Source organism: Cynocephalus volans, chromosome 2 (genome assembly GCF_027409185.1).
Source record: "Cynocephalus volans isolate mCynVol1 chromosome 2, mCynVol1.pri, whole genome shotgun sequence".
In the NCBI taxonomy this organism is placed as follows: domain Eukaryota; kingdom Metazoa; phylum Chordata; class Mammalia; order Dermoptera; family Cynocephalidae; genus Cynocephalus; species Cynocephalus volans.
The window spans coordinates 204,915,549-204,941,009 of NC_084461.1; the positions used below are offsets into that span (position 1 = coordinate 204,915,549).

A 25,461-nucleotide genomic window follows, 5' to 3' on the forward strand; every position below is an offset into this window, starting at 1 on the left:
ATCCTCCTCACAGAGCAGTGATACCCTTGATATTGTCAGCTAATTAATTCCTTAAGTACTCCAAATTAGGAAAGGCCTGCTGATTTGATTTTATCTGTCTTGTAAGACTGATCTTTGATCATGTCCCATTCCAGGTGGACTTCCTCTCCTCTTCTTTCTTCCTCCATTGCTAATGGTGCAGGATCTAATTACCTCATCACCCCTTAATTTATTTATGAAAAAGCTGAGGTTAAAGAAAGAACAGAAACTCCTGGGCTCTTTGGGGTCCTTCTGGAAAAGCTTTCATTTCTCTTTCCCCTCCCTTAAGCCCCATAAAACCTCCCTTTTCTGTCTCTGGGAAGTTGGAATAGTTCTTATTTACAAATTTAAATAAATAAACTTTACTTCCAGGGCTGGGTGGAGGCCAGCCATATGGGTTAAGCTCCGCCTGTCGGCTCCGGATGGATTAATCAATCTATCAGCAAGAACTCATTGATCCCAAAGGAAGCAGCTTTCAAAACCAGTACACAGCTCCTGGGTGTCCTGGCTTCCTCTTCACAGGACACTGGGGGAAGAGGAGTCTTTTGAAATTTTATTATTACATAAGTATTACATGGATACAATCATCTTGAAAAAATTGAAACAATACAGAAATATGTGGAACAAAATGTGAAAGGCTTCTTCCCTTTTCCTCACATCCCGTCCTACTGTTAAGAGCTTGGGATGTATCCTTTTATTTAGACCTTTAAACAATACACTTTCATACACGTAAGCCTATATAAATGCACGTCTGATTTTTAAATTATAAACGGTATCACTACGTAGATGCAGTTCTGCGTTTTTCCATTTAACGTGTCTTGGACATCCAGTCAGACCACAGATCTACATTTTAATGGCTATAATGGTATTTCACAGGCTAGAGGTACTATTATTTATTCATCCATTTCCCTACTATGGGCATAAACAGAGTTTCCAATTTTTTAGTATTACAAGCTATTTTGCAAGTAACGGTTCTCTGGGAATTGTCTAATCATGCATTTATTGTGGGCTCACCATGTGCCACACATTCTACTCCGGGTTGGCGGTAAACAAAACAGACACCTAAACATAGTTTTATTTGAGTGACGGAAAGGGGGCATATTCTTTCTCCAAGAGGGCAAGACAGGCTGAAGATCGGTCTCTTCGCCAACTCAGGAAGCCGTCGGGGTGTCTCCCCAGCTGTAAAAAGGGGGCCAAGGACCCGTAGGTATTGGCGAGGAAAAGGGGTTGGGGACGTGAGTGTACTTTCTATCCACGCCCAGAGTCCGCGGGCTGCAGCACCCAGACGCTCATCACACGCCGTGCGCGGGATCCGGAGCCGGACGCGGGGCGCAGGTCCGGAGGGGCGGGGCCGAGCTGCGCGCGACCCTCGGCGCGCTCGGGGCAGCCCGTATGGGGGCGGCCTCTCTGGCCCCGGCTCCCGCGGGCTCTATGACACCGCACTGGCTCGCAGAACGGGCGGGGTGGACTGTGGGGGAGGAGACCTTTCCACTCTGTACGACTGGCGGTGAGCCTCACGCAAAAGCCTCTCGCGAGAATTCGGAATTCACGCACCTGCGCACTGCAGTAGCGCCTAGTGGTGGCGGGTCCGCGGTCGGGTGTGTGACGGGAGGCAGTCTGTGAAGGCCACTGCGCCCCCCAGGGACTCGACGCCATGAGCAGCACCTTAGCAAAGATCGCAGAGATCGAAGCCGAGGTAATGGGCACAGCTGGCGCTTCACTCCCAGTGTGGGCATCCTTTCTTCCGCGGCGTCGCTCCTGCCTGTTCTCCCTTCAGCCGCGTCAGGACCGGGCCCTGATCCCCCGATTCCTCTCAGCCAGGCCCGTATTCCCGATTACCCCCCTCCTGGGCTCGCGTTCCCAGCCTCCCCTCATTCCGGGCCGGCGTTTCCTGACTCTCCACAGCCCGTGCCGCGTTCGACTCCAGTCCTGACAGTCTCTCAGTTTTTCTTCCTTTTCTCTGAGCAACGCAGAATCCTTTCCGTTTCTCCATCCCCGACCTGGTCACATACTTCAGGATCCTTTCTTATCATCCCTCACTCCGCTACTCCCCCCCCCCCCCCCGTCTCTATTGACCCCTATTCCAGGATATTGCTCCTGGCAATAGGATCTGGAAGTAAATTGATATTTGTGTGGTGGCGGTTGATTCCACTTGGATATTATGTGATTCTGTTGCCTGAGGCACTCAGAGCTTTTTAAATTTAGGAGAGTATCAGATGGGTACCAGGTACAAGCAATAGAAAAGGAATCAACGAATGGTTTTTAGTCTAGTGTGTGGACACTAGTTGGAATGACCTTGATCTTGTCTCTTCTCTTTGGGCCTACGTTGGGGTTAAAGGGTCTTTGTTGTTTGCTCTGTAGTGAGGGGAATGAACTAGATGAAGAGAATGGAGTTTTACTCTTTTAAAGTCTAATTACCGGCCAGGCACCGCCCCCCACCCCCCTCAAAAAGTCTAACTAAAATGGGTAAACTGACATTAGTAGGGCCTAGAGAAAAAAAAAAAAATCCTCATTCTCAGAGCTGGGGAAGCATTCATTCTGGATATTTTACCCTGTAGGAAATACTTTTGATTCTTCCATTATAGATGGCTCGGACTCAAAAGAACAAGGCCACAGCACACCACCTAGGACTGCTTAAGGCTCGCCTTGCTAAGCTTCGTCGAGAACTCATTACTCCAAAAGGTGGTGGTGGTGGTGGGCCAGGAGAAGGTTTGTGTTTTTTCTCTCTCTTTCTATTTTTTTGGTATAATTTCTGTCAAAATAATATATGCATGTGGCTTAAAAATAATTAAAATTTTTCTATCAAAATAGATTTGTATTCTCTAAGCCTGAATTCTTGAATTGTGTTTATTTCATTTTATTCTGCTGGTTTCAGAAGCAAATGAATATTGTCTAAGTGAACCACCATTTTATTTATTTATACCCTGCACTGATCCAAAATAGATTTACATTGGATTTACAGAAATGTGTAGATTTGTACTGTCAACAAGATTAAAAATAAGTAAGGAAATTGTTGCAAAGGGAAAATGAAAGTAGGAATAATAAGTTGATGCAAAGAGAAATAAGGTTAGGACCCAAAGAAATGGCAGGAGGTCTGTAGACTAACTAGAGAAGGACCACAAATTTGACTGTGAACTTGTTTGCAGCCATTGTAAAAAAAAGAAAACCCAATCAATCACACAATTCCCAGGGTTTGTAAGACCAAAAAAATCCTCTTTTTTTAGATCAATTATTACATAATATTTGGGCCTTAAATGTTATAGGTACTAGAAAGGTATATAGCAGTTTAAGTGGTAGAGGAATACAGTTTTCATATCAACACTACATTGAATGTTGTGAATTGCTGCAGGGGGAATTTTGTGTGCTTGAGTTCTACCCCTAAGGTAAGCCATAAAAAATTTGAGAAATAGGGCCAAGAGGGATAGGCAGTGAAAATGTGAAAGGAATTATATGAGTCTTAACACTCCTGGGGATAACTCTCCTTTTTTTTGATATTTATTGATGTTTTAGGTTTTGATGTGGCCAAGACAGGCGATGCTCGAATTGGGTTTGTGGGTTTTCCCTCTGTGGGGAAGTCAACACTGCTCAGTAACCTGGCAGGAGTATATTCCGAGGTGGCAGCCTATGAGTTCACTACCCTGACCACTGTGCCTGGTGTCATCAGATACAAAGGTGCCAAGATCCAGGTGAGTCAGGCCTACAGGCCAACGAAGGGAAGAAATCCATTCTTTTATTCATTTAAGAAGCACTTTATAGGGAGCTCACTGTATGCCAGACCTGGTCTTACATCTAGCAGGGGAGATAGAGCAGTACATAAATACAGTAATACCATGGGATAGTGCCTGTGAAAATGCAGAGAAATACATTATCATCTGAGGACAGGGGAGAAGGTCTGGTGAGACAAAGAAGGCTTCATGTGGAAAGTGATACTTCAGGTGAGTCTTGAAGTTAGAATAGAATTTCACTACGCAGAGAAGGAAGAGAAGAGGGTGTTTCAGGAAGTGGTAATGGTGAACAGTCTGCTGTGGTGTGAGATTGGGTGTGGGGCAGGAGTGGTGGAAACTGAACCTGGGAAGGTAGGTTGGGGCTGAGTTATGAAGGACCTCGTGTACCTGGTAAGGAAGTTGAATTTTATGTTGTATGAGGGTCTTTCAAAAAGTTTGAGGAAAAATAAAATTGAAAGATAATACAAATCTTTCCATGAACTTTTTTTTTTTGTTTGGCAGCTGGCCGGTAAGGGGACCAAACCCTTAACATTGGTGTTATTAGTACCATGCTCTAACCAATTTGAAATACCCTCATATGTAGCTAGGAACCATCAGAAACTTTTCGATAAATAAATAACATGTTCAGGCCCTTTTTAGAAGGTAATTCTTGTCTGTGAGGCATAATGAAGTTGGTTTCCTGAGATGTTCTTCTTAGATAGATTATAGATTTAGGGCTTCTAAGTGAGGGGTCCCCATGGGTTTGAAAGAAGGTGTATGTCAAATATAATGAAATATATTCTTGTTGGCTGCACAGCTGAGAGTGAAAGGTTCTGAATTTCATTTTGAATCTGTGTTAGAGGTTCCCAAACTCTCTTGGTTCACAGTACCCTTAGTGTCTCAGCAATTATTTCATGACACCCTTTTTTATCTCAGTAATTTTTTATGGTGCTCCTAGGCCAAAACCTCCCCCTCCTCCAAAAAACCCTGCAAAGGTTCTGTTTGCTAAATAGTTATGTCCAAACAACTTAATAAGATATGTGTCCTTATAACTGCAGCTATTTACTGATAGGATATGTGCACCTATTGAGTACCACATAACTCCTCAAACCTTGGAATCAGATTGGATACTGCCACATTTATTTCATTTTCCACATTGATTTTTGTGTAGTACTTAAGTTTTATCACTGCAACTACTGAAAAAATCAACTTCCCCCAAATTTGGATCTGATGTAATTGAAAGCAGTGTAGTGGGATCTCATGTTGAAATTGTGAACTACTGGGGCTAGTCGTTCTCTTTGTGCCTGATAGAAATCAAGAATTGTTATGTTTCTCTTAAAAATTTAGAATATCCAGTGGCACCTGTAAGTTCACTGGTGCCCCAGAGTAACTTGACACATAATTTGGGAACCATTGGTGTAGGCATTTATTTTTCTCCTTGCTGAGCTACATACACAGTGAGTTGTATTCATGCTTCTTTTATTATAGAATCAGAAGTAGGAAGGGACCTGTGTCCTGGTGGCATTTTCAATGACCTTTTTTCCTGCAGGTTAGGTGTCCATGCAGAGACTGTATTGGGACATGTCCCATGTCAGATGTATATAACAGTAATAAGAAAGTGTATACATATTTGGATGATGGCTTAATTCTAGCTGGTTTCAGAGTCTTGTTTGTTTTTTCCTTAAAAATTTTTTTTCTTTTATTCTTTTGTTTATTTATTTTTTTGTCTGCTGGCTGGTGCTGGGAACCGAACCCGGTGACCTTGGTGTTATGAGGCTGTGCTAATTTTTTTTTCTTTTTTTTTTTTAATTAAAAATATGTTTTCCTTTTTCTATTTTTTTCTTTTTTGTTGTTATTTATTTATTCATTAGATTTTAGAGTCTTGTTGACAGCTTTGACAACTTAGAGAATAACTTCTGTCCTGATGGGTTGCTGTTCACACCTCTTTCAGGGCTTCTGAGTATCAGAATAAAGAGTTGCTTACCTCCTCTCCTTTTTCTTTCCCATACCACTTGCATTCATTCAGTCTCTTCTGACCTTTTAGGGGTTTTCCACCCTTTTTTGTGTGTGGTGCTCTCTGCCTCTATTTTTCCTCCCCTTCTCTCTTTCTCCAGAAATCAAGTTATGTAAGCATACTAGTAGGTGTGCTTAACTGAATTAAGATGACTGCCCTGAAATGTTTTTTAAAAGGCTGTTTTGTGGCAGAGGACTCATTACCTGTGACCTGGTGGGGGCGGTATACAGAATTAGAACCACTTAAGAATTATAAGGCTGCCTGGTTAGCTCAATTGGTTAGAGCATGATGTTATAACACCAGTGTCAAGGTTTCGGATCCCTGTATTGGTCATCTGCAAAAAAACAAACAAGAATTATAAGGAGGGGGATTTTTTTGTTTTTGTTTTTTGTAAGGAAAGTTTTTAACAGTAGAGATGCCTAAAAATGGAATAGTATCTCTTGAGGTAATGAGTTACTGTGTCTGAAGGTGTTCAAGTAGTGGCTGAATCACTGCTTACCAGGAATGTTATAAAGATGTATATCACACAGGCAGATATTGGCCTGCAGAGTTGGTATACAGTGCTTTGAAAATTATAGGGCTTATGTTTCACCTTGCCAGGGTCCCTCGAACTTCTATTATCCTGTATACACAGTTGACTTGCACATTGAAGTTACTTGCTTTAACCTCTAAAAGTATTTGAGTTTGAAGTAGTTAAACATCCAGTTCTTAAAATCCTACAATTCCATGATTTAAAGAAATATTTTTTTTTCTTATCTCTTAGTTGGTTGCAATATGAAATTCAGATACATAAGACGTTGGTGATTTTTATTGAATGAAAGTTAGTTGCTACATTTAAATAGTTCAATGTAATTTTAAAAATATTTCCCTCTCAAGAAAAGCTAAAGTTGCTTTTACTTTTGTAGGAATCTTAATAAATTTCCCCATTGTGTTCAGCTGCCATAGTTAGAAAGCCCTTGCTCTTTCTCCCTTACTATGTTATTCTCTCTTTCACATGATCTTTTGTTTGATGTTATAGTCATATTTCAGTTTTTAACAGTTTTAGATTATCTAGATGGATTTTCCTTTCAAGTTCTTATAGCATCAGTTAAGCTCAAATGCAGTAAATGCTTTTGCTTATGGTGTGTGTGTGTATATATATATTTTTTTTTTAATAGAAAGGGATTTACTAAGTGGTAGAAGTAGATTACAGAATCATTGGGAGGGTTGAGGAAAGACTGTAGACTTAATTTCTAGGAACTGATGAACTTTTTGTTTGTTTTCTTTATTGAGGTATAATTCACATATAATAAGCTGCACATATTTGAAGTGTTTAATTTGATATGTTTTGATATACGTATACACTGGTGAAACCATCACCATAATCAAGATTGTGAACATATATATCACCCCCAAAAGTTTCCTTGTGCCCCTTCTCTCCTGTCGTTCCTTGCCCCGTCCATCCCCAAGCAATTACTTATATGCTTTTTGTTACTATAGATTAGTTGACATGTTAAGAGTTTTATATAAGCAAAACTATATGTAAATATAAATGTATTTTCTTTTTGGATGGCTTCTAATCATTCAGCATAATTATTTTGACATTCATGATGGTGAACTTTTAAACCCATAGAGGTTTTTTTCTCCCATTTTTGTATTAACTTTTTATTTTAAACTAATGTTGTGGTTTTTGGGGTTTTTTTTTGCAGCTGGCCGGTGTGGGGATCTGAACCCTTGACCTTGTTATTGTAACACTGCACTTTAACCAAATGAACTAACCGGCCAGCCTATTTTGAACTAATTTTACACTTACAGAAAAGTTGCAAAAATAGTGCAAAGAGTTCTCATATCACTCACCTGCTTCCCCTAATGTTTACATCTTACATAACCATGGAATAATTATCAGGGATATATTAACATTGATGCAGTAATATTCACTAAACTATAGACCTTACTTGAATTTTTATCAATTTTTCCACCAATGTTCTTTTCCTATTCCAGGATTCTAGGTAGGATTATCCCATGTTTCATTTTGTTATTTCTCCTTGTTTTCTTGCCATCTGTAATAGTTCTTTAGTCTCGTCTTTCATGACCTTGATACTCTTGAAGAGTATTGATCAGTTATTTTGTAGAATGTCCCTCAATTTGGGTTTGTCTGTTGTTTTCTCATGATTAAACTGAGCTATTATTTTTGACAAGAATACCACAGAAATGATGTGTCTTTTGCAATGCAGCACATCATGGGGTTCATGATGTTGATATATTTTATTGGTGATGCTGACCTCCGTCATTTGGATAAGATAGTGTCTGCAGGTTTCTCGACTGTAATCTTTTTTTTTTCTTTTTTTGTAGTTAATAAAAATTTTAGAGGAGGTACTTTGAGAAGATATGAATCCTGTTTCTCCTCAAACTTTTGCCTACTCATTTTAGTATCCATCTGTGGGTATTGTCTGTAACAATTATTACTGTACTTAATGGTGATCTTCTTTTTTTTCTATTACATTTATTAATTGGAAATCTTCTATATGGAAGAGCTGTCCCTTCTTCCCTGTTTATTTAGTAATTTCTATCAGTGTGGGCTCATGGATATTTTATTCTAAGGGTTATAATTCAGTACTGTGATCATTTTATTACTCAAATTTTTCCAGCTTTGACCGTTAGGAATTCCTTTTGGTTGATTCCTGTGTTCTTTTCATAAGCCCTTGTCTTTTTATGAGTACATCCTGATTTTCTGGAACCATAGACGTTCCAGGCTATTCTTATATTTTCCCTCCCCAGCCCTGGGGTCAACCACTTCTGAAGAAGCCCTAGTTCCTTTTATTGGAGAACAGTGTTTAGAAATCAAGATCTTGGTGTTGGGTGTGCTCATTACTCCCTATGTAGCCTTTTAGACCATTATAACTAAAGTTTCTAAGTCAAGGCAGGTGTATTCAACATAAATTATCTTTTTATTTCTCTTTTGAAAGGATAGCTCAGTTTGATTGGTGCTTTGTGTCAATATTGGAGGAGATAATGCTATTTTTTTATGCAGTGATAATAAGGAATAGCTTTTGAGTAGGTACTTCAATGCAGAAATTGAACTGTTTAGCACCTCTTGAATCAGTTCTTTTTCACTGTGGTTTATATTTAATGTGAAGTATATTTCTTTGATATCAGATATGCTTAGAGCAAGGCATATCTGATTTAAATTGATGTTTTGGGGCCGGCCCGTGGCTCACTCGGTAGAGTGCGGTGCTGATAACGCCAAGGCCCCGGGTTCGGATCCCATATACGGATGGCCGGTTCGCTCACTGGCTGAGCGTGGTGCTGACAACACCAAGTCAAGGGTTAAGATCCCCTTACCGGTCATCTTTAAAAAAAAAAAAAATAATAAATAAATAAATAAATAAATAAATAAATTGATGTTTTGATAAGTTGCAATTCTGTTCCCTGTCCATTTGTGCATATAATTCAGTATTGGCCATACAGGAGACACTTGTATTTTTAGATTTTTCATTTGTTGCCTTAACTGTTTTTCATTGATTCTTAAGGGCTCTAACAGTTTGTAATTTTGCTGAGGTGTGAATTTGAATCACGTATGCTATGGGGTTGGTTTTGATGTTCTCATCATTAGCTATACTAACTCCTGTTAAGTTTACTGCCTCTCCTGGGAATTTAGCAGTCATTTTTCAATTGGGGATGCACATCAGAGTCACCTGTGGAGCCTGTTGAACTACAGATCAATATCTGCACCCTTGTAAATTAAAATCTCCTGGGAGGGTCTCAGCTATCTGCGTTTTTGATCAGCACGTGAGTTTTGACCTGCTCCGTTTCCGACCTGGACCTGTTCAACCCTCCTTAGGCAACCTGGTGGTCCCCCCCACCCCCCACCCCCGCTCCTGGAAGGTCACTGTATTGATGCTGAACTTAGAGCTGACACCGATTGGCATAGCGCACTACAGCCCAGAACTAGGCTCAAGCGATCCTCCAGCCTCAGCCTCCTGAGTAGCTGGGACTACAGGCGCGGGCCACCGGCCCAGCAGCTATCTGCACTGTTAACAGGTTTTCCAGGTGATGCTGATGTGCTCATCTGGTTAAGAATGGCTGCAGAAATTTTTTTGAGTTGGGGATTTGCCAAGTCTCAGTATGTATTATATGTAGATGTCAAAATCCAGCTATTACTTGCAGTAAGGGAAGGCTTGTGGAGACTCAACCTTCTGAAAAGTGGGGTAACATTGAAAGATATTAATGTAGAATAATGGATTTTGGCTAAAAATCACGGGTTATAATGTTTTTTTTTTTTAGGATAGTGACTTTGGGCAAGTCACTTAACCGCTATGAACTTCAGCTAATATCCTTATCTCACAGATTTGTTAGGAATTTTAAAGTAGGTAAAGTACATAAAAAGCCTGTCTGTAGCTGACATTTAGTAGATATTTAGTAAAAGTAATATTCACACACTTACTTATAAGGAAGATTGGATTTGGGTCTCATAAATTTTGGATACTTGAGGAGAATTCAATCATTCTGTTTGATCTGTTCAGATTTATAACCACTTTTTCCTTTTTTCTCATTTCCCTGTTCTTGATCTTGCAGCTCCTGGATCTCCCAGGTATCATTGAAGGTGCCAAGGATGGGAAAGGTAGAGGCCGTCAAGTCATTGCAGGTGAGTGGTCCAGTAAAGGTATCATCCTCTTACTTGGTACTATTCCTTTAGCCAGGGACTGTTGGGCTTGGAGGTTATACCAGAGCAAAGGGCATAGTTTCACCTGACTTCTCACCAGAGTCCAATGTCAGAACTTGAAGGAACCTCATACAGTAGTAGTCCAGACCTCCATTTAAGGAGAAACACTAAGGACAGAACTGAGATGGGTTTAGTGTCACTCTGTTGGTGGCAGATTCAGAACTAGAATTCAGATTTCCTGATTCCTTAACCTGTGCCTTCTTTTTTACTTTTTTAAAAGTAAAATGTTATAAATGGCTAATTATAAATTGCAACAATCTGTTTCCTCACCTCTCCTTACCTCCACTGTCACTGCCCATTGGCAGCTACTGTCAACTCTATAGCGGTTCCTTCTGTTCATATTTTAAAATATTATGCTTTTATCACTATTTCATGATTAATTAATTTTAGATACCTGTTGGTTTCATGTTATGGTAGAGAATTAGCTCTCTTAAACTCCATACTTCTTCCATTCTTTTAAATTTCAATTTTTAGTTAACTCATCAATCATGGTGTACATTATTATGTAATGCCTATGTAACTTAAGTAGTGTACTATGACCTGTTTTTTTTTTCTTGAAATCTTTTTTTTTTTTTTTTTGGCAGCTGTCCGGTACAGGGATCAAACCCCGGACCTTGGTGTTATTAGCACCATGCTCTAACCAACTGAGCTAACCAGCCAACACCTGTTGGAATTTTTGATTAATATCTGTTTTTTTTCTTTTGTTTACTAATAATTTTCAAATGTTTTAACAGATCAAATGCCTATCAACCAATATTTTGCTAGATACTTAAAAATAGTTCCAAATATAATCTTACTGATATTATTCTCTTCCCCCACCCCTGACATTACCCTCCTCTGTCCTTGGTCTTTGTGTTTCAATCTGGATTGGTTGCTTTCTAGATTAGTGCTGTCCAGTAGAACTTTCTACAGTAATGGAAATTTTCTGAATCTGTGCTGTCTAATATGGTAGCCCTTAGCATGAGTGGCTATTGAACACTTGAAATGTGTCTAGTATAATTGAGAGACTGAATTTTAAATTTTATTTAACTGTAGTTAATTTAAATTTAAATAGCCACACATGGTTAGTGGAATCTGTATTGGATGGTGCAGCTGTAGACTTTGCATGGCTGTCATGCTGAGATTTTCTTTTGTTCTTTTCTTGTGTGGGATCCTCTATTTCTTAAAGACAGTATCTGACTTTTTGGGGGTTATTTTCATATTTTGCTGAAGCACATTTCTTTAGTTTCTTCCATATAGAAGGTGAGTGATATAGGTAAATTTTTCTGTCTTTTCATGTTTGAAAGTATTTTTATTCTACTCATACTGAATTATTAATTTCGCTATTTATAGAGTTATAGGTTACAAGTAATTTTCCCTCAGAATTTTGAAGAACACTATCTTCTAGCATCTACTATTAGTGTTGAATTCAGTGGTGTTATGATTTTTTTGTAAGTAACCTATTTTTTCCCTCACTGGAAGCACTTAGAAACCACTTCAACAAGCTGTGTCTGATTTTGGGTTTTTTTCTTTCTTTCTTTTTTTTAAATTCATTTTGCTGGATATTTGGTGGACCCTTTCAATATAATGACTCTTGTCTTTCATTTATGTAAAATTTTCCTGTTTTCTTTGGTAATTTACTCTTTTCTGGGTTCCTTTATAGAATGTCTATTAACAGAATGATGGACTTCTGGATTTGGTTATACTTTTCTTATTTTTTTAAATAATTTGTTTTTTTGTCTCAATTTTGTCTTTATGGGACTTTCTCAGCTTTATCTTCCATCTTGCTATTGAGTTTATTTCTGTTATGGTATTAGTTTTACTAAGACTTTGCTTCTGTCTTCTGATTGTTTCTTTTTGAGCCTCTTGTTCTTATTTTATGGATGCATTTTCTTAGACTCTTATTTGCTCTTATCTATATGTCTGGATCTCTATTCTAATGATTGTGAAATGTGTAGTATCACTTTGCCCTCTTGTGAACTTTAGACCAGTTGCCCAGCATATTTCCACTTGGATGTCCAATTAGGTGTCTCAAACTTTTTTTTTTTTTTTTTTTTTTTTTTTTTTTTTGCAGCTGACTGGTACAGGGATCCAGATTCTTGAGAGGTGTCTCAAACTTAACATATGCAAAGTTGAATTCTTGATCTGTCATCCCCAACTTGTTCTTCCCTTAGTCTTTTCCATCTCAGTTAAAGGCAAATATATCCTTCAAGTCTTTTAGGTCAAGTCTTTTTTTCCTCTTATCCTCTACATCCAGTACATTATTATATCCTGTTGGTTTTACCTTTGAAATATATCTAGAATCAAGCCACTCTTTTTTTCTTTTTTTGTCCTTAAATACAGAACGTTGCATTAATCATACTCCCCAGTTCATGGAACATTTTCATTATAGGTCTGTGTAAGGGCCTCTGATTTTGTTTATTTGTGTATTTTATTTTACTTCTATACCTCACTTTCTTTCCCTCTACCACAGGCAATCATTCCAATATGTTTAATGACTATTTTTTATCAATATTCTAACAAAATATTTTGTTTTGTATGCATATACTTTTAATTTATCTAAATGTTATTGTATTTCATTCTGTTTTTTTCTTTTTTCCACTAATATGTAACCTGCTGTTTCTAAAAGTCTCTCTAATACTCCATGGTGTGCATCCATATACATTTTTGTAGTCATGGTCATACAGTCTGCCACTGCCATTGCAAGCTAATGCTGCGTATCAACTTCATATTTGTCCCCTTGAGGTGTGAAAATTTCTTTGGCTTAAAGACTCATGAGCAGAATTGCTAGGATACATGCCAGTGTAAATTGATGAGGTGGTGTTGGTATGTCTTCTCATATGACTTGGAATGAGACCCAATATCTTTAGCATAGCTTACAAGATCATAAATGACCTGGTCCATGGCTGCCTCTCTGACCTCCTTTTCTACCACTCTCACTCTCAGTCACTGGACTTCATACATCACTGGCCTCTTTGCTGTTCATTGAATATATTAAACATTGGACTATGTCAGGATCTTTGGATGTAATATTCTTTCTATCTAGGATGCTCTTGTAGGGAGTCCTATAATGCACTTCCTTGCTTTTTTCAGGTCTCTGCTGTCACCTCTGAAAATTTTTTTGACCACCTGACCCATATTCATTTGTAAATTTATTTATTAATGTCTCCTACCATAGGAATACAAGGTTTATGTGAAGAGAAAATTTTCTGTTTTGTTCATAGTTGAATCCTCAAATATTTGTTGAATAGGTAAAGAAATCCCTCTGAGATTAGTGCTAGTTTTTTAAAAAACATTTTCTTCTGTCTCCCTGTATCGTTTCTATTTTCTGTGGTCGTTTTTATGTTTTGTTTTAGTCTCTCTCGTTCTTACTGGAAGATTTTCTCAAGTATCTGGTGACCCTTGGTATTCTGTTTTATGTAAGAATGAGAACTTGAAAGTGGATGGGATGCTTTGTCCCTAAGCAGGGTTTTTGACTTATGTGTTTTGTTATAGATTGACATGCAGTGAACCAGCTTATTTGGAGGAAGAACCCTTTCCATGACAATAGGTATTTCTCCTGTGGATAGTCAGTGACTCCAAAGAAAAATGCTTTGCTTAAGTCTTCTGCTTGGAGGTGTGCTGGGAGAAGGGAAAGGGAAGGTGTCTAGAGACTTTTACTGTATAGAGTGCAGACTTTAAGCCTCCTCCTTTTAAGTCTGTTGTTCCACTGTTGTGTACCTCTTGGCCTGAATTCTAGTGGCCTTTCTTTCTTAAATTGTGGATCTCTTGAAGAAGAGATTCATTTGCCCATCAGAGCCACATCTTCATTTATATCTTTATTTCATTAATCTATTTCAGCTTTAGTATTCTACCTATCAGTGTTTGTTTATGGTATCCTGTTTGTTTTCCTGTTATCATCAAGACATAGGTCAGAATAGGGCAAATATTTAGCCAGCATTTTTGAATCATTGGTTTTCTTTAAAAAAAAAAAAAATCCAGATAAATTGAATATATTGAAAGGAAAAAAAAGGTGTATTTCTAAATTGGACACAGGTTTCTCCCAAAGGGCTGCTCATACTTCTGTGGCCTTTAGTTTTCTCTAAGCATGAAAGTGAATAATACAACACAGAACACTAGAATAGAATATTTTCAACTCTGCTTTGGGCCGTTGGGAGAAGCCTTGTGCTCTCTGAACTTTAAAATACTGATTTATGCCTGTTTTCTCAGGGTAATGCTAATAGTGCCCTTTTTTCATTCTTAGAAGTCTCTTTGCTTGGTTTATAAATTAGTCATCCTAATTGTTACTTTTTTAATTGAATTTTTACAGTAAGCATGGTTTATTTTTTTTAATCTGAAAAAAAAATTGATGTTAAAACAACTACAAAAACTCCCAAGGGTCTTTGATTGACTATTGTTCTGTAGTCTGATTAAATGCAAATATTTCTTAGATGGGACATTAAAATAATGAATCACAAAAGAAACAATTGATAAATTACATATTGTCAGAATTAAAAACTTGTTCTTTGAAAGACACAGTTAAAATGAAGAAGCAAGCCACAGACTAAGAGAAAATTTTAGCAATATGTGTATCTGTCAAAGGACTTGTTTTCAGAATATATAAAGAACTCTTATAGTTCAATAATAAGACAAACAACCCAATTAAAAAATAGGCAAAAGAGTGAACTTGGAAGATATCTGAATGGCCAATATATACGTGAAAAATAGCTCAACGTCATTAGTCATCAGAGGATTTGTGTTATTTTCTGGTTCATATCTTCATTCAGATTCATTTTTCTACTAGTGTATCTAGAAGGTACGTCAATTCTTGGGCTAATATATAATGACTTCAAGGCATAGACTGCACATTGACGTCTGATATACATCTTCGGTAACTTTAAGAACTTCATGTGTATGTATTTACAACAAAAATCCTTTATCTTTTATTTTGGTTAGTTAAGGCTATATTGAACTTTGGGTATAATTTTTTTTTTATTCTTCAGTGGCCCGAACCTGTAACTTGATCCTGATTGTTCTGGATGTCTTGAAACCCTTGGGACATAAGAAGATAATTGAAAATGAGCTGGAAGGCTTTGGCATTCGCTTGAATAGCAAACCTCCCAATATTGGTTTTAAGAAAAAGGACAAGGGAGGCATTAATCTCACAGCCACTGTAAGTGGGGAAGGCGACGGGGCAGGCTGTTAAAGGGACTTTAGTAGAGAGTGGATTGAGGTGCACTGACATTGACATTTGGAAATTTCCTGACTTTACTTGCACTAATTGACATAATACAATGACCTTGTAATGACTGACAAGAAAGACTTCAACTTTAGAACAGGAATCAGTCTCAGACTTAAGTCTGCAAATTCTTTTCCTCTTTTGGGTTGTTTGGGGTGGTATGGAAGTATAGACCAAAATATGCTTGTATGAAGTAGATGGCTGCCAATATCCTTTGTTTTCATTCATTTAATGTAAATTTATAGAGCACCTACCATGGGCCAAGAATTGTTTTAGGCTCTAGGCAGAGGGAGTAGGGAGAATGGAAGAGGGAATAAAATTTACAAAACCCCCTGCCCTTATATTCTAATTGGGTAAAGTAGCAAACAGAATTAATGAGTAAAATGTAGTGTATTAGACAATGATAAATCTAACAGGAGTAAAGTAGGGAAAGGAGACAGAGTGTGTTGGTGTGAGGGTTGCGGGTTGTTTTTTTTTTTTTTTGACTGGTAAAAGGATCGCAACCCTCGGCATGGTGTGGTCCGCACCACGCTCAGCCAGTGAGTGCACCGGCCATCCCTATATAGGATCTGAACCTGCGGCCTTGGCGCTACCAGCGCCACACTCTCCCGAGTGAGCCACGGGGCTGGCCCTAGGGTTGCGGTTTTAAGTACATTGGTCAGGAAAGTCTTCACTCAGTAGACAGGAAGGAGTGAACCAAATGGATATCTTGAGGAAAAGCATTTCATGTAGAGGGAACATCCAAGTGCAGAGACCCAGAGGTAGAGCATGCCTTTGCATGTTTGAGGAACAGCAGAGTGAAGCAAGTAGAAGAGTAGTAGAGATGAAGTCATAGCATAGGACCATATATGCTTTTACTTTGTAGGAGATGGGAAACTATGGGTTGGGTTCTGATCCACAGAGTAAACATGATTTGACTTAGGTTTTAATGGAATTATTCTGGCTGTCGTGTTAATAGACTAAAATGGGTTAAGAGCAGAGCAGAGCAAAGAAATTATTGAAGAGTTTGTCACAGTAATGCAGTCAAGAATTGATGGCTTCTTAGACCAGGGTTGAAACAGTGGAGGAAATCAGAAGTGGTTGATTGTGGAAAGATTTTGAAAGCAACCGATAGGTATTATAGCTGGATTGGATATGAGTTGTGAGAGAAGGAGAGTCAGAGATGATTGTTTTTTGTCCTGACCTAATGAACTCTCATTACTAAAATGGTAGTACTTTGGGTAGAATAGGTTTGGAGGGGAGGTGAAGATCAGAATGTTAAGTTTAGATGATAATTAGACATCCAGATGTTTCGTCAAGAAGGCATATGAGGAATGATCTAAGCTGGAGATACAAGTTTGGTGGTTATCATCTTTAAAGTCATGAGCCTAGCTGAGATCACTAAGGAAGTGGGTATAAATAGAAAAGAGGTTTGAGGAAATAAGACTTCTTAGACAAAGAAGGAGAAGGAAAACTGGAAGAGTTTAGAATACTGGAAGCAAGTAATGAAAGTGTTTCAGATAGGAGTGATCAGTTCTGTCAAATGTTGCTTCTCAGTCATAGACTTGAGAACTGAGAGTTTCCTACTAATTTTAACATTCTGTGGTTCAGGTGATTTTGCTGGCTTAGGTTTAAGCTGTCCAGCCTCAAAGATCTTTCCCATTATCTTGTCATAATGTTTGAAGTTGAGCATTCAAGGTTCTTTGTGTCAATGTGCTAGGGCTGCCATAATAAAGTACCTCAGGTTGGGTGGCTTAAACAACAGAAATTTATTTTTCATATTTCTGGAGGCCAGAAGTCTGAGATCAAGGTGATGGCAGGGCTGGTTTCTTCTGAGGCCTTTCTCCCTGTGTCTTTACGTGGTCTTTCCTCTGTGTGTCTATGTCCTAATCTCCTTTTCTTATAAGGAAACCAGTTGTATTGGATTAGTACCCCACCCTAATGACTTCATTCTAATTCAGTTACCTCTATAAAGACCCTATCTCCAAATAGTCACATTCTGTACTGATGGGGTTAGGATTTCAATATATGAATTATGGGGAGTGGGGGGAGACACATAATTCACACCATAACACCTTCCCTTGAGTTTGGAAAGATTTTTAGTTTTAAATTATTCCTTACTAAAAGTCAGTCTCGTCTGAGTTAATGTCTTCGGTAATGACTTTGCACCTTAGCTAGAATTATCCAGGTACATGGATAGGTACCCTTGGGGGATTTGTTTGTTGTTGTTGTTTCTCTCTGACTAGTCATTGTCTGCCATGCCCATTCAGTGCCCTCAGAGTGAGCTAGATGCTGAAACTGTGAAGAGCATTCTGGCTGAATACAAAATTCATAATGCCGATGTGACTCTGCGTAGTGATGCCACCGCTGATGACCTCATTGATGTGGTGGAAGGAAACAGGTACTGAGTGTGCAGTCTATGCCTGATTTTGAATTTGAAGACTTGTGGTGGAAAGAACAACAAATCATGAATCTGGTGAACATTGATTCTAATTCCAGTTGTGCTAATATCTCAAATAATAGTGGGCCTTGGTTTCTTTATCTGTAAAATGAGGGGTTGATCTTGATTTCTAGTATCCATCCTTGCTCTGAAATTTGATTTTGATGGTCATGTTCCCCATTTACGTTATTTGCTGTGAACTAGGCTGTCTCCTAAGCTCTGTCATGTGATGATTGAAGAGAGTAGGTCAATCTGCTCTTCCAGAATTAATCCATCTGAGAAATTCTATAGACTGTCCTATAGAAGTCAGAGCAGGCTAGGCTCTGTCTGTTCTTTTCAACCTAAGGGTATGTAGCTGAAAACCTATTCCGTGAAACATCGCTATTATTAATATTTTAATAATTTAAACCACAGTTAAAATTATTCCTATCATTTGAATATGATATTTTTTAGTTGCTTTCCTATTTATTTGTTCGTATTTGTTGGATGAATTTATTTGATCCACATTTGAAAACAAACAAAAGCCAATGCTTTGAGTTAGATATTTTACAAATGAGACAACTGAAGCCTGAGAAGTTGTGGCTTGCATAAAGATTAGTAACCTTAGCTGTCATATTGATTGGACACTAGGAATATGACATTGCTAGATGCCGTGTTTAAAAAAATGTTCAGTCCTTAAAAATTATCAAGAAATATGTTATTAGAAGTTATTCTTACATTCTTAAAACAGCTTTATAGGAAACTGACTCAGAGAGGTTAAGTGACTTCACAGTGACACATATCTAGAAAATGACAGAGCTAGGATTAGAATCAGTCTGAATATCTCAAAGCTTGTGTTCTTTCCACTTTTCCCAGTAATTAGCTTTATGGCTGGGACTAGAGCTTGTGTTTTGTTATTTCTCAACCCATAGTTCACTATCTGGATTTTCTACTTATTTTGTTAGGAAGCTTTTTAAAATTTTTTTTGCAGCTGATGTGCCGCTTATCCCTTTTCAGAGCCTCGGATTTGGGGTCTGAGTGAGCAGGTGTTGATAATAGGCTAACAGTTTTGTCAGTAACTCCAGACTAATTCTGTTTTTCTTCTACTTCTGTAGAGTTTATATCCCCTGTATCTATGTGTTAAATAAGATTGACCAGATCTCCATTGAGGAATTGGATATCATCTATAAGGTGCCTCATTGTGTACCCATCTCTGCCCATCATCGCTGGAATTTTGATGACCTGTTGGAAAAGATCTGGGACTATCTGAAACTAGTGAGAATGTAAGTCTCTGTGGATAGAGTAATGTTGTCATAGGATTTAAACCAAATTTTCCTAAAATGATACCCTCTGGAGCTCACTAACAAAATCTGGCTCTTTTTAAAGATATAAGTAAATTGGTTCCTATTTCAATACAATCTACTAGGTTGTATTGAGGGCACTTTCTTCCTCAAGTTGGAGGTTATCATGGTTTGATCTCAGGGGTGATAGAGGGCTGGTTTGCATTCAGCTTGTGAAGCATTCTAAGAAGGTGGCAACCTCTGTGCCCTCTCTATTCTAGTTACACCAAACCCAAAGGCCAGTTACCAGATTATACATCCCCAGTGGTACTGCCTTACTCCAGGACCACAGTGGAGGATTTCTGCATGAAGATTCACAAAAATCTTATCAAAGAATTTAAATAGTAAGTATCATGGACATATGATGCCTCCTTTTCCTTGTGAGCTACTGATTTTGCTAACTTGTAATTCTTAGGATAGCACTAAAGAAACCACACTGCAGGAAGGCTGCTGAAATGTTTGCTTGGTTAGAACTCTGCAGTGTCTTAATACCATGCCTAGTTGGGGCAGGAAGAGCTCCAGAAGCCTCTTCAAGTCAGGAGGGCTGATAGTACAAAAGGCCCTGACTTTCCCTGATTAATTCATCTTCCTCTTAGCAAACACATATATTAATTCTTCCTGTCAGGATCATACTGGCCTGCACTGGTTACTGAGTCTCCTTCTAAACCTTAAGCATGGGTAAACTCCCTCAATCTCTGTCTTATACTTTTCACTGTTGATACGGGGTGAAAAAAATTTTTTTAATGTTGTATTTTGAACTAATTTTAGACTTAAAAGTTACAAAAATAGGGCCGAGCCCGTGGCGCACTCAGGAGAGTGCGGCGCTGTGAGCGCAGCAACGCTCCCGCCGTGGGTTCAGATCCTATATAGGAATGGCTGGTGTACTCACTGGCTGAGTACCGGTCACGAAAAAGACAAAAAAAAAAAAAAAGTTACAAAAATAGTGCAGAGTTTTCTTTTATCCCTCACCCCACTTCTAATGTTAGCAGCTCATATTACCATAGTACAATTAACAAGAACAGGAAATTAGCATTTGTCCAATATTATTAACTATAGACTTTATTTGAGTTTTGCTACTTTTTCTGCCAGTGTTCTTTTTGTGTTCCAGGAACCTACGGGAATGACATCTAGTTATTTCTCCTAAGTCTTCCAATGTCTAGTCTCCCAGTAATATTTCCTTAGACTGTCTTTGATGACCTTGACATTTTTGAAGTGTGCTCACTAGTTATTTTTTTGAATGTCCCTCAGTTTGGGTTTGCCTGATGTTCTCTCATGATTGAAGTGAGATTATGCATTTTGGGTAAGAATACCACAAAAATGATGATGTGTCCTCAGTGCATCATATCACTGGATATGTAATGTTGATATATCTTAGTCATGATGATATTGACCTTGATCTCTTGGTTAGTTTGGTGTAGGCTGAGTTTTTCCCACTGTAGAGATAGTATTTTTCTTTTTGTAACTTGTTAAATATCTTGGGAGAGATACTTTGAGACTCTGCAAATCCTGTTTCTCTTCAAGTTTTTCCCTACTGATTTTAGCATCTATCAGTAGAACTTGACTGTGACATTTATTGCTGGGTGTTTGCCTAATGGTGATTCTTTACTTCCCTCTTCCATTTTACATTTGTTTATTGGAATTCTACTGTGAGTTAGAATTATCACTTTTCCCCTATTTATTTAATCCATGATTTATTTATGTCAGTGTGAGCTCTTGGATATTTATTTTATTCTGTAGCCTATATCCAATACTGTCATTATTTTGTTGCTCAAATTGTTCCAGCTTTTGGCCATTAGGAACTTTTTCATGTTTGCTCCTATGTTCTTTTGATAAGCTACCATCTTTTTTTTTGAGCATTTCCTTACTTTTTGGTACTACCTGATGTTCCTGATTGATACTGATTTTGCCTGCACCAGCCCTGGAATCAGTCACTTCTCTAAGGAGCCCTGGTTTTCAAGATCTGGTTGCTAGATGTGCTCATTTCATTGCTTGTAGGCCCTCTTAACAGACAGAGTTAGGAAATATATGTATGTATACTAACCCGAGCTGACATATGCATCTGTATTTCTGTGCCATACAGCTATCTTTTTTTTTGGCAGCTGGCTGTTCATATACCTACCTTAAAAACCCTGAGTTTATACTGTTATTTCTGAATCCAGTTCTATACAACAGGGTTCATTTTAACTTACCCCCTTTTCTTATTTTTAACTTCTTTTCTCCAACAGTGAGAAATCCAGCCGTCATTATCTATAATCTATTTATTTATTTTTAAAATTATAGTATATATATATATAAAATGTAGTTCAGAATTGCAACCTATAGTCCTGTGAGAAATAGTTTTAACTGTATTACAGTATTTCTTAATAGCTCTTTTCATCTTCACAGACTGAAAATTTCATAATTGTTTTAAAAACAAAATAAGAAAATAGAAAATAATTGTAGAAAATCAAGAAAGCATAGAAATTAGTAACATTTAAAAAATACTTGTTTCTGGTCCTAAGAATACTGAGAGAGTGAATTCCTTTATTGAGCTTCACATTCTTTTTATCTAAAACAACTGTATTCCAAATGTTGGTGCTCATTACCCTATACTCAAAACCATTATACTTTGTCAATTACTTGCATCAGTGAAGATGGTTCTTGGAAAAAGTTAGACATTGTCCTTTTTCAAACTTGGTAAATATCTGTACAGCTCCTGCCTTCCGTGGTGGCAGAACACTGTTCAAAGCCTCTAGAACTGTAAGTGTACCAAGGAATTAAAGGGGAGAAAAATATTTGACAGGAGACATATCAAAGTGAATACAATTTTATTTGGTCACTATTTTCCAGATTTTTTTTTTTAATTCTTTAATTCTTATTTAATAGCATTTTTAACTAAATAATAGAAAAATTTTAGCTTCAAGCCTACTAATTATGTTTTCCTTGTATTCCAAGATTCATATATGTCATTATTATAACTGTATTATTTCCTATTTTTGCTACTTTAGGTTTTCTAGTCTTCAATCACAGACCTTTCCCTTTTTATTTCCTTAGTTTAAAAATAGGATTAATGATTGTATGGCTTTTGATATGTTTTGCTGTATTGCTTTCCAAAAGGACTGAGCCATGTACATTGCCATCAACAAAACAGGAGATACCAACTTTACTGTAGGCATTGAGTATGATTGCTAACAACTAGTTTTCTAGTTTAAGGTAGTAGAATGGTCACCTTGGATTTATCTAGATGTATTTGCTTGTTAGTGCATTTGAAAAATTTTATGTTTGTTTTACTAATTCTGTTATGTTATATTCCTGATACTTATCTGGTTTTTTTTAAAGTGGTATCTTGTTTAGTGATTTCTTTTTGTAATATAGATTTTTAAAGAACTTTTGGTGCAATGACAAAATAGTAATAATATGGCCACCTTTTTTTATGCATGGTATGTAGTGTTTTGTTCACCATTTTCCCTCACTAGCACAACATATTCTTAATTTTGGAGGTCCCCGGATGCAAGTTTCCTTCATATGTTCCAAGAAATAAGGAGGACATATTAATTACAGTTTCTTGATCGGGAGGGATGATTTTCCTAGTGTGGCTGAGGAGGGAGATCCTAATTTCCTGTCATTGCCCTCTGATAGTTTCAGCAGTCTCAGTAAAAACAGGTATTCTCTAGCAGTCAATAATTGATGTGGTATCTGTAAAAATCAGTCTCTAATCTGAATTTTTCAGGGTATTTCTCTGTAACAAATCCATGTTCTCTTCTTTAATTTTAAACTAGTCTCTTCACACTATTCATTTGATTTTTGGTCTTTGACTTTCTTAAACTGGCTCTGGAACAGGAGAAACCACACAGCTTCCAAAAGTCGCTGTCACCTCGTATGTGAAGGCTTCAGAGTGATATGCTGCTGGGGAAGATAAAGCCTCTGGGCTTTGAGTATGGTCCTTGACCTGGAAGAGGGGCCTTTGACTATTGCAGATCTTTGGCTCTTAAGGGCTGGGATGCTAAATCTGAGCAGAAGTGTGACATCCAGGCAAATACGGCAGAAGCTAGGTTTTTATTTAACTGATTCTTCTTTTTTCCTTTCCATACAGTGCTCTGGTCTGGGGTCTCTCTGTGAAACACAATCCTCAGAAAGTGGGTAAAGACCATACGCTGGAGGATGAGGATGTCATTCAGATTGTGAAGAAGTGAAACCTTCCTCTTTTCCCATATGCTGGGTCATCCACATCAGCTTTCCCCATGACCAAGCAACGTGCCCCAACCCTTTGTGGTTTTGGCAGCCATTGGATCAGGGGAGGGAGATGGAGGCACTCAAACTGGAACTTCATTTGTTTTATCTTGGTGTTACCTTGTATGTTGAACTGCATAAAAGATCTGCTAGGCCAGTTGGCTGTGTGCAGTTCATGTGTCATTGTCAGAATTTCTTTTGGGATGGGCTGAATGAAGAAGGGTATGTATAGTGAGGCAGCTACAGAAGGGATAACTGGGAGCTTGCTCTTGAGTGTGAAATGGATAAAAATGTGATGTGCAACATCTGATTCGATGTTTATTCTTTGGAAACCCTTTCAACTGGACGTGGCCTCCATCTGATTTATGATACTAGAAAGAGGAAGGATTTGATGTAAGTTAAACTGATTATTCCCTGCTAGCCCATTTTGGGAGATAATGAAGTGTGGCAGTTGAGTAAAGTATTCCAGACAGGCACATTCGGGTTTGAATTACAGGTCCACTTCTAATTAGTTCTGGAACCTTGAACAAATTATTTAACTTCTGTGAGCTTCAGTTTCCTCATGCAACATGGGCATAGTAATAACCACCCTTCTAGGGTGGTGATTGTTAGTATTAAGGGAGATGGTACTTGTAAATTGTTTAGCACAGTATCTGGCATATAAGTACTCAGTGAATGTTTGCTCTTGTCACTGGGCCCTTTACTGGGCTCCCCATCTGCCCTAGTAAGAGCATAGCTATAAATTATCATTGTTGAGCTGAACATTGAACTGATCCGTCCTGCCAGCTAGGCTGTTAAATGTCTCCTTTCCCATAGCCCAGCCTTTCTGCTTGAGTCCCATGGCAGTCCTGGCCTCAGCCACATAATCTGGGTGAAGGCATGAAGGCAGAACACTGCAAGTGAGGCAACCAGTGTGACCAGAGCAGGTTTGTGTGTACACATCTGTGTATATATGGAGGTAGGAGGGTAGGTTAAGAGAAGGGTTGGCATCAGGAGTACTTGAGGGTGCTAAGGGTCAGTTTGGGGTGCTTGGATCAGAAAATTTAAGGGGATTGCTTATGTGTATTAGTCCGTTTTTGTTGCTTATAACAAAATAATTGGAACTTGGTAATTTATAAAGAAAAACAAAATTTATTGCATACATTTTCTGAGGCTGTGAAGTCCAAAGCCCATCTGGTGGTGGCAACAGTAACCCAGGGGTCTCACATTGCAAGATGATGTAAGCAGAGAGAGAGAGAGACAGACTCTCCTTTTAAAGCCCTCAGAACCACACCCCTGACCACCATTTTTAATACATTCACTACTGCATGGTCCTACAATCCAATCACCTCTTCAAGGCTTCACCTTTCAATTACCATAATAGGATTTCCCACCCTCTTAACAGTCCCAGTGAGGGCTAAGTTTCTAATACATAAAACTTGGGAGACACAATTAAAGCTTTAGGGAGTTTTGGGGGGACATAATTCAATTCACTACATTATGTGAACAAGGGAATTTAAGGGGATTGCTTATGTGAAATCAATTGGAAAAAATTTTGGTGTGGCAGGCTAGCGGTGAGGTGCAGGCCCATAGGTACAGATGAGAAATCTAAATTTGGTAATTGACTTGTTCTTTGGAAGAAAAGTCAGAGATTATTTCTGTATGGAATATAGGGATGGTAGAATAGCATAGTCCCTAAGAAAACCAGGAAGAGAAACAGATTTGTAGGAAGACAGAATTTGATTCTGTCTTCAAATGATGAGAGCTAGAGCTTTTAGCAGGTTGTAAGGGGTGGGAATGTGGGATTATCCACATACTCAGCCTTTGTTCAGTGCTTATTCCTCCTGCTAGCCTAGTGAGTTGTTTCCCTTTGATAGTCTTCCTGGAGGCTGGGCTTAGC

At 38.2% G+C, this 25,461-nt stretch overlaps 1 protein-coding gene across 1 annotated transcript; it reads left to right on the top strand.

Annotated features, from left to right (window-relative positions):
- The first annotated feature begins 1,587 nt into the window (after positions 1 to 1,587).
- Positions 1,588 to 23,756, top strand: DRG1 (developmentally regulated GTP binding protein 1). The gene is made up of 9 exons (XM_063086365.1): positions 1,588 to 1,714; positions 2,604 to 2,727; positions 3,529 to 3,704; positions 10,291 to 10,360; positions 15,400 to 15,569; positions 17,885 to 18,015; positions 19,149 to 19,316; positions 19,595 to 19,717; positions 23,446 to 23,756. Exons 1-9 carry the CDS (start codon positions 1,673 to 1,675, stop codon positions 23,543 to 23,545), a joined length of 1,104 nt encoding a protein of 367 aa, XP_062942435.1. The 5' UTR covers positions 1,588 to 1,672; the 3' UTR covers positions 23,546 to 23,756.
- Positions 23,757 to 25,461: the final 1,705 nt, after the last annotated feature.

What these genes read in the sequence shown, in the direction of transcription:
- DRG1 (XM_063086365.1), top strand. Translation starts at nt 1,673, where the DNA reads ATGAGCAGCACCTTAGCAAAGATCGCAGAGATCGAAGCCGAG. An exon ending in GATGTGGTGGAAGGAAACAG is followed by an intron (nt 18,016 to 19,148) that starts GTACTGAGTGTG and finishes CTACTTCTGTAG; the next exon opens with AGTTTATATCCCCTGTATCT. An exon ending in CTTATCAAAGAATTTAAATA is followed by an intron (nt 19,718 to 23,445) that starts GTAAGTATCATG and finishes CTTTCCATACAG; the next exon opens with TGCTCTGGTCTGGGGTCTCT.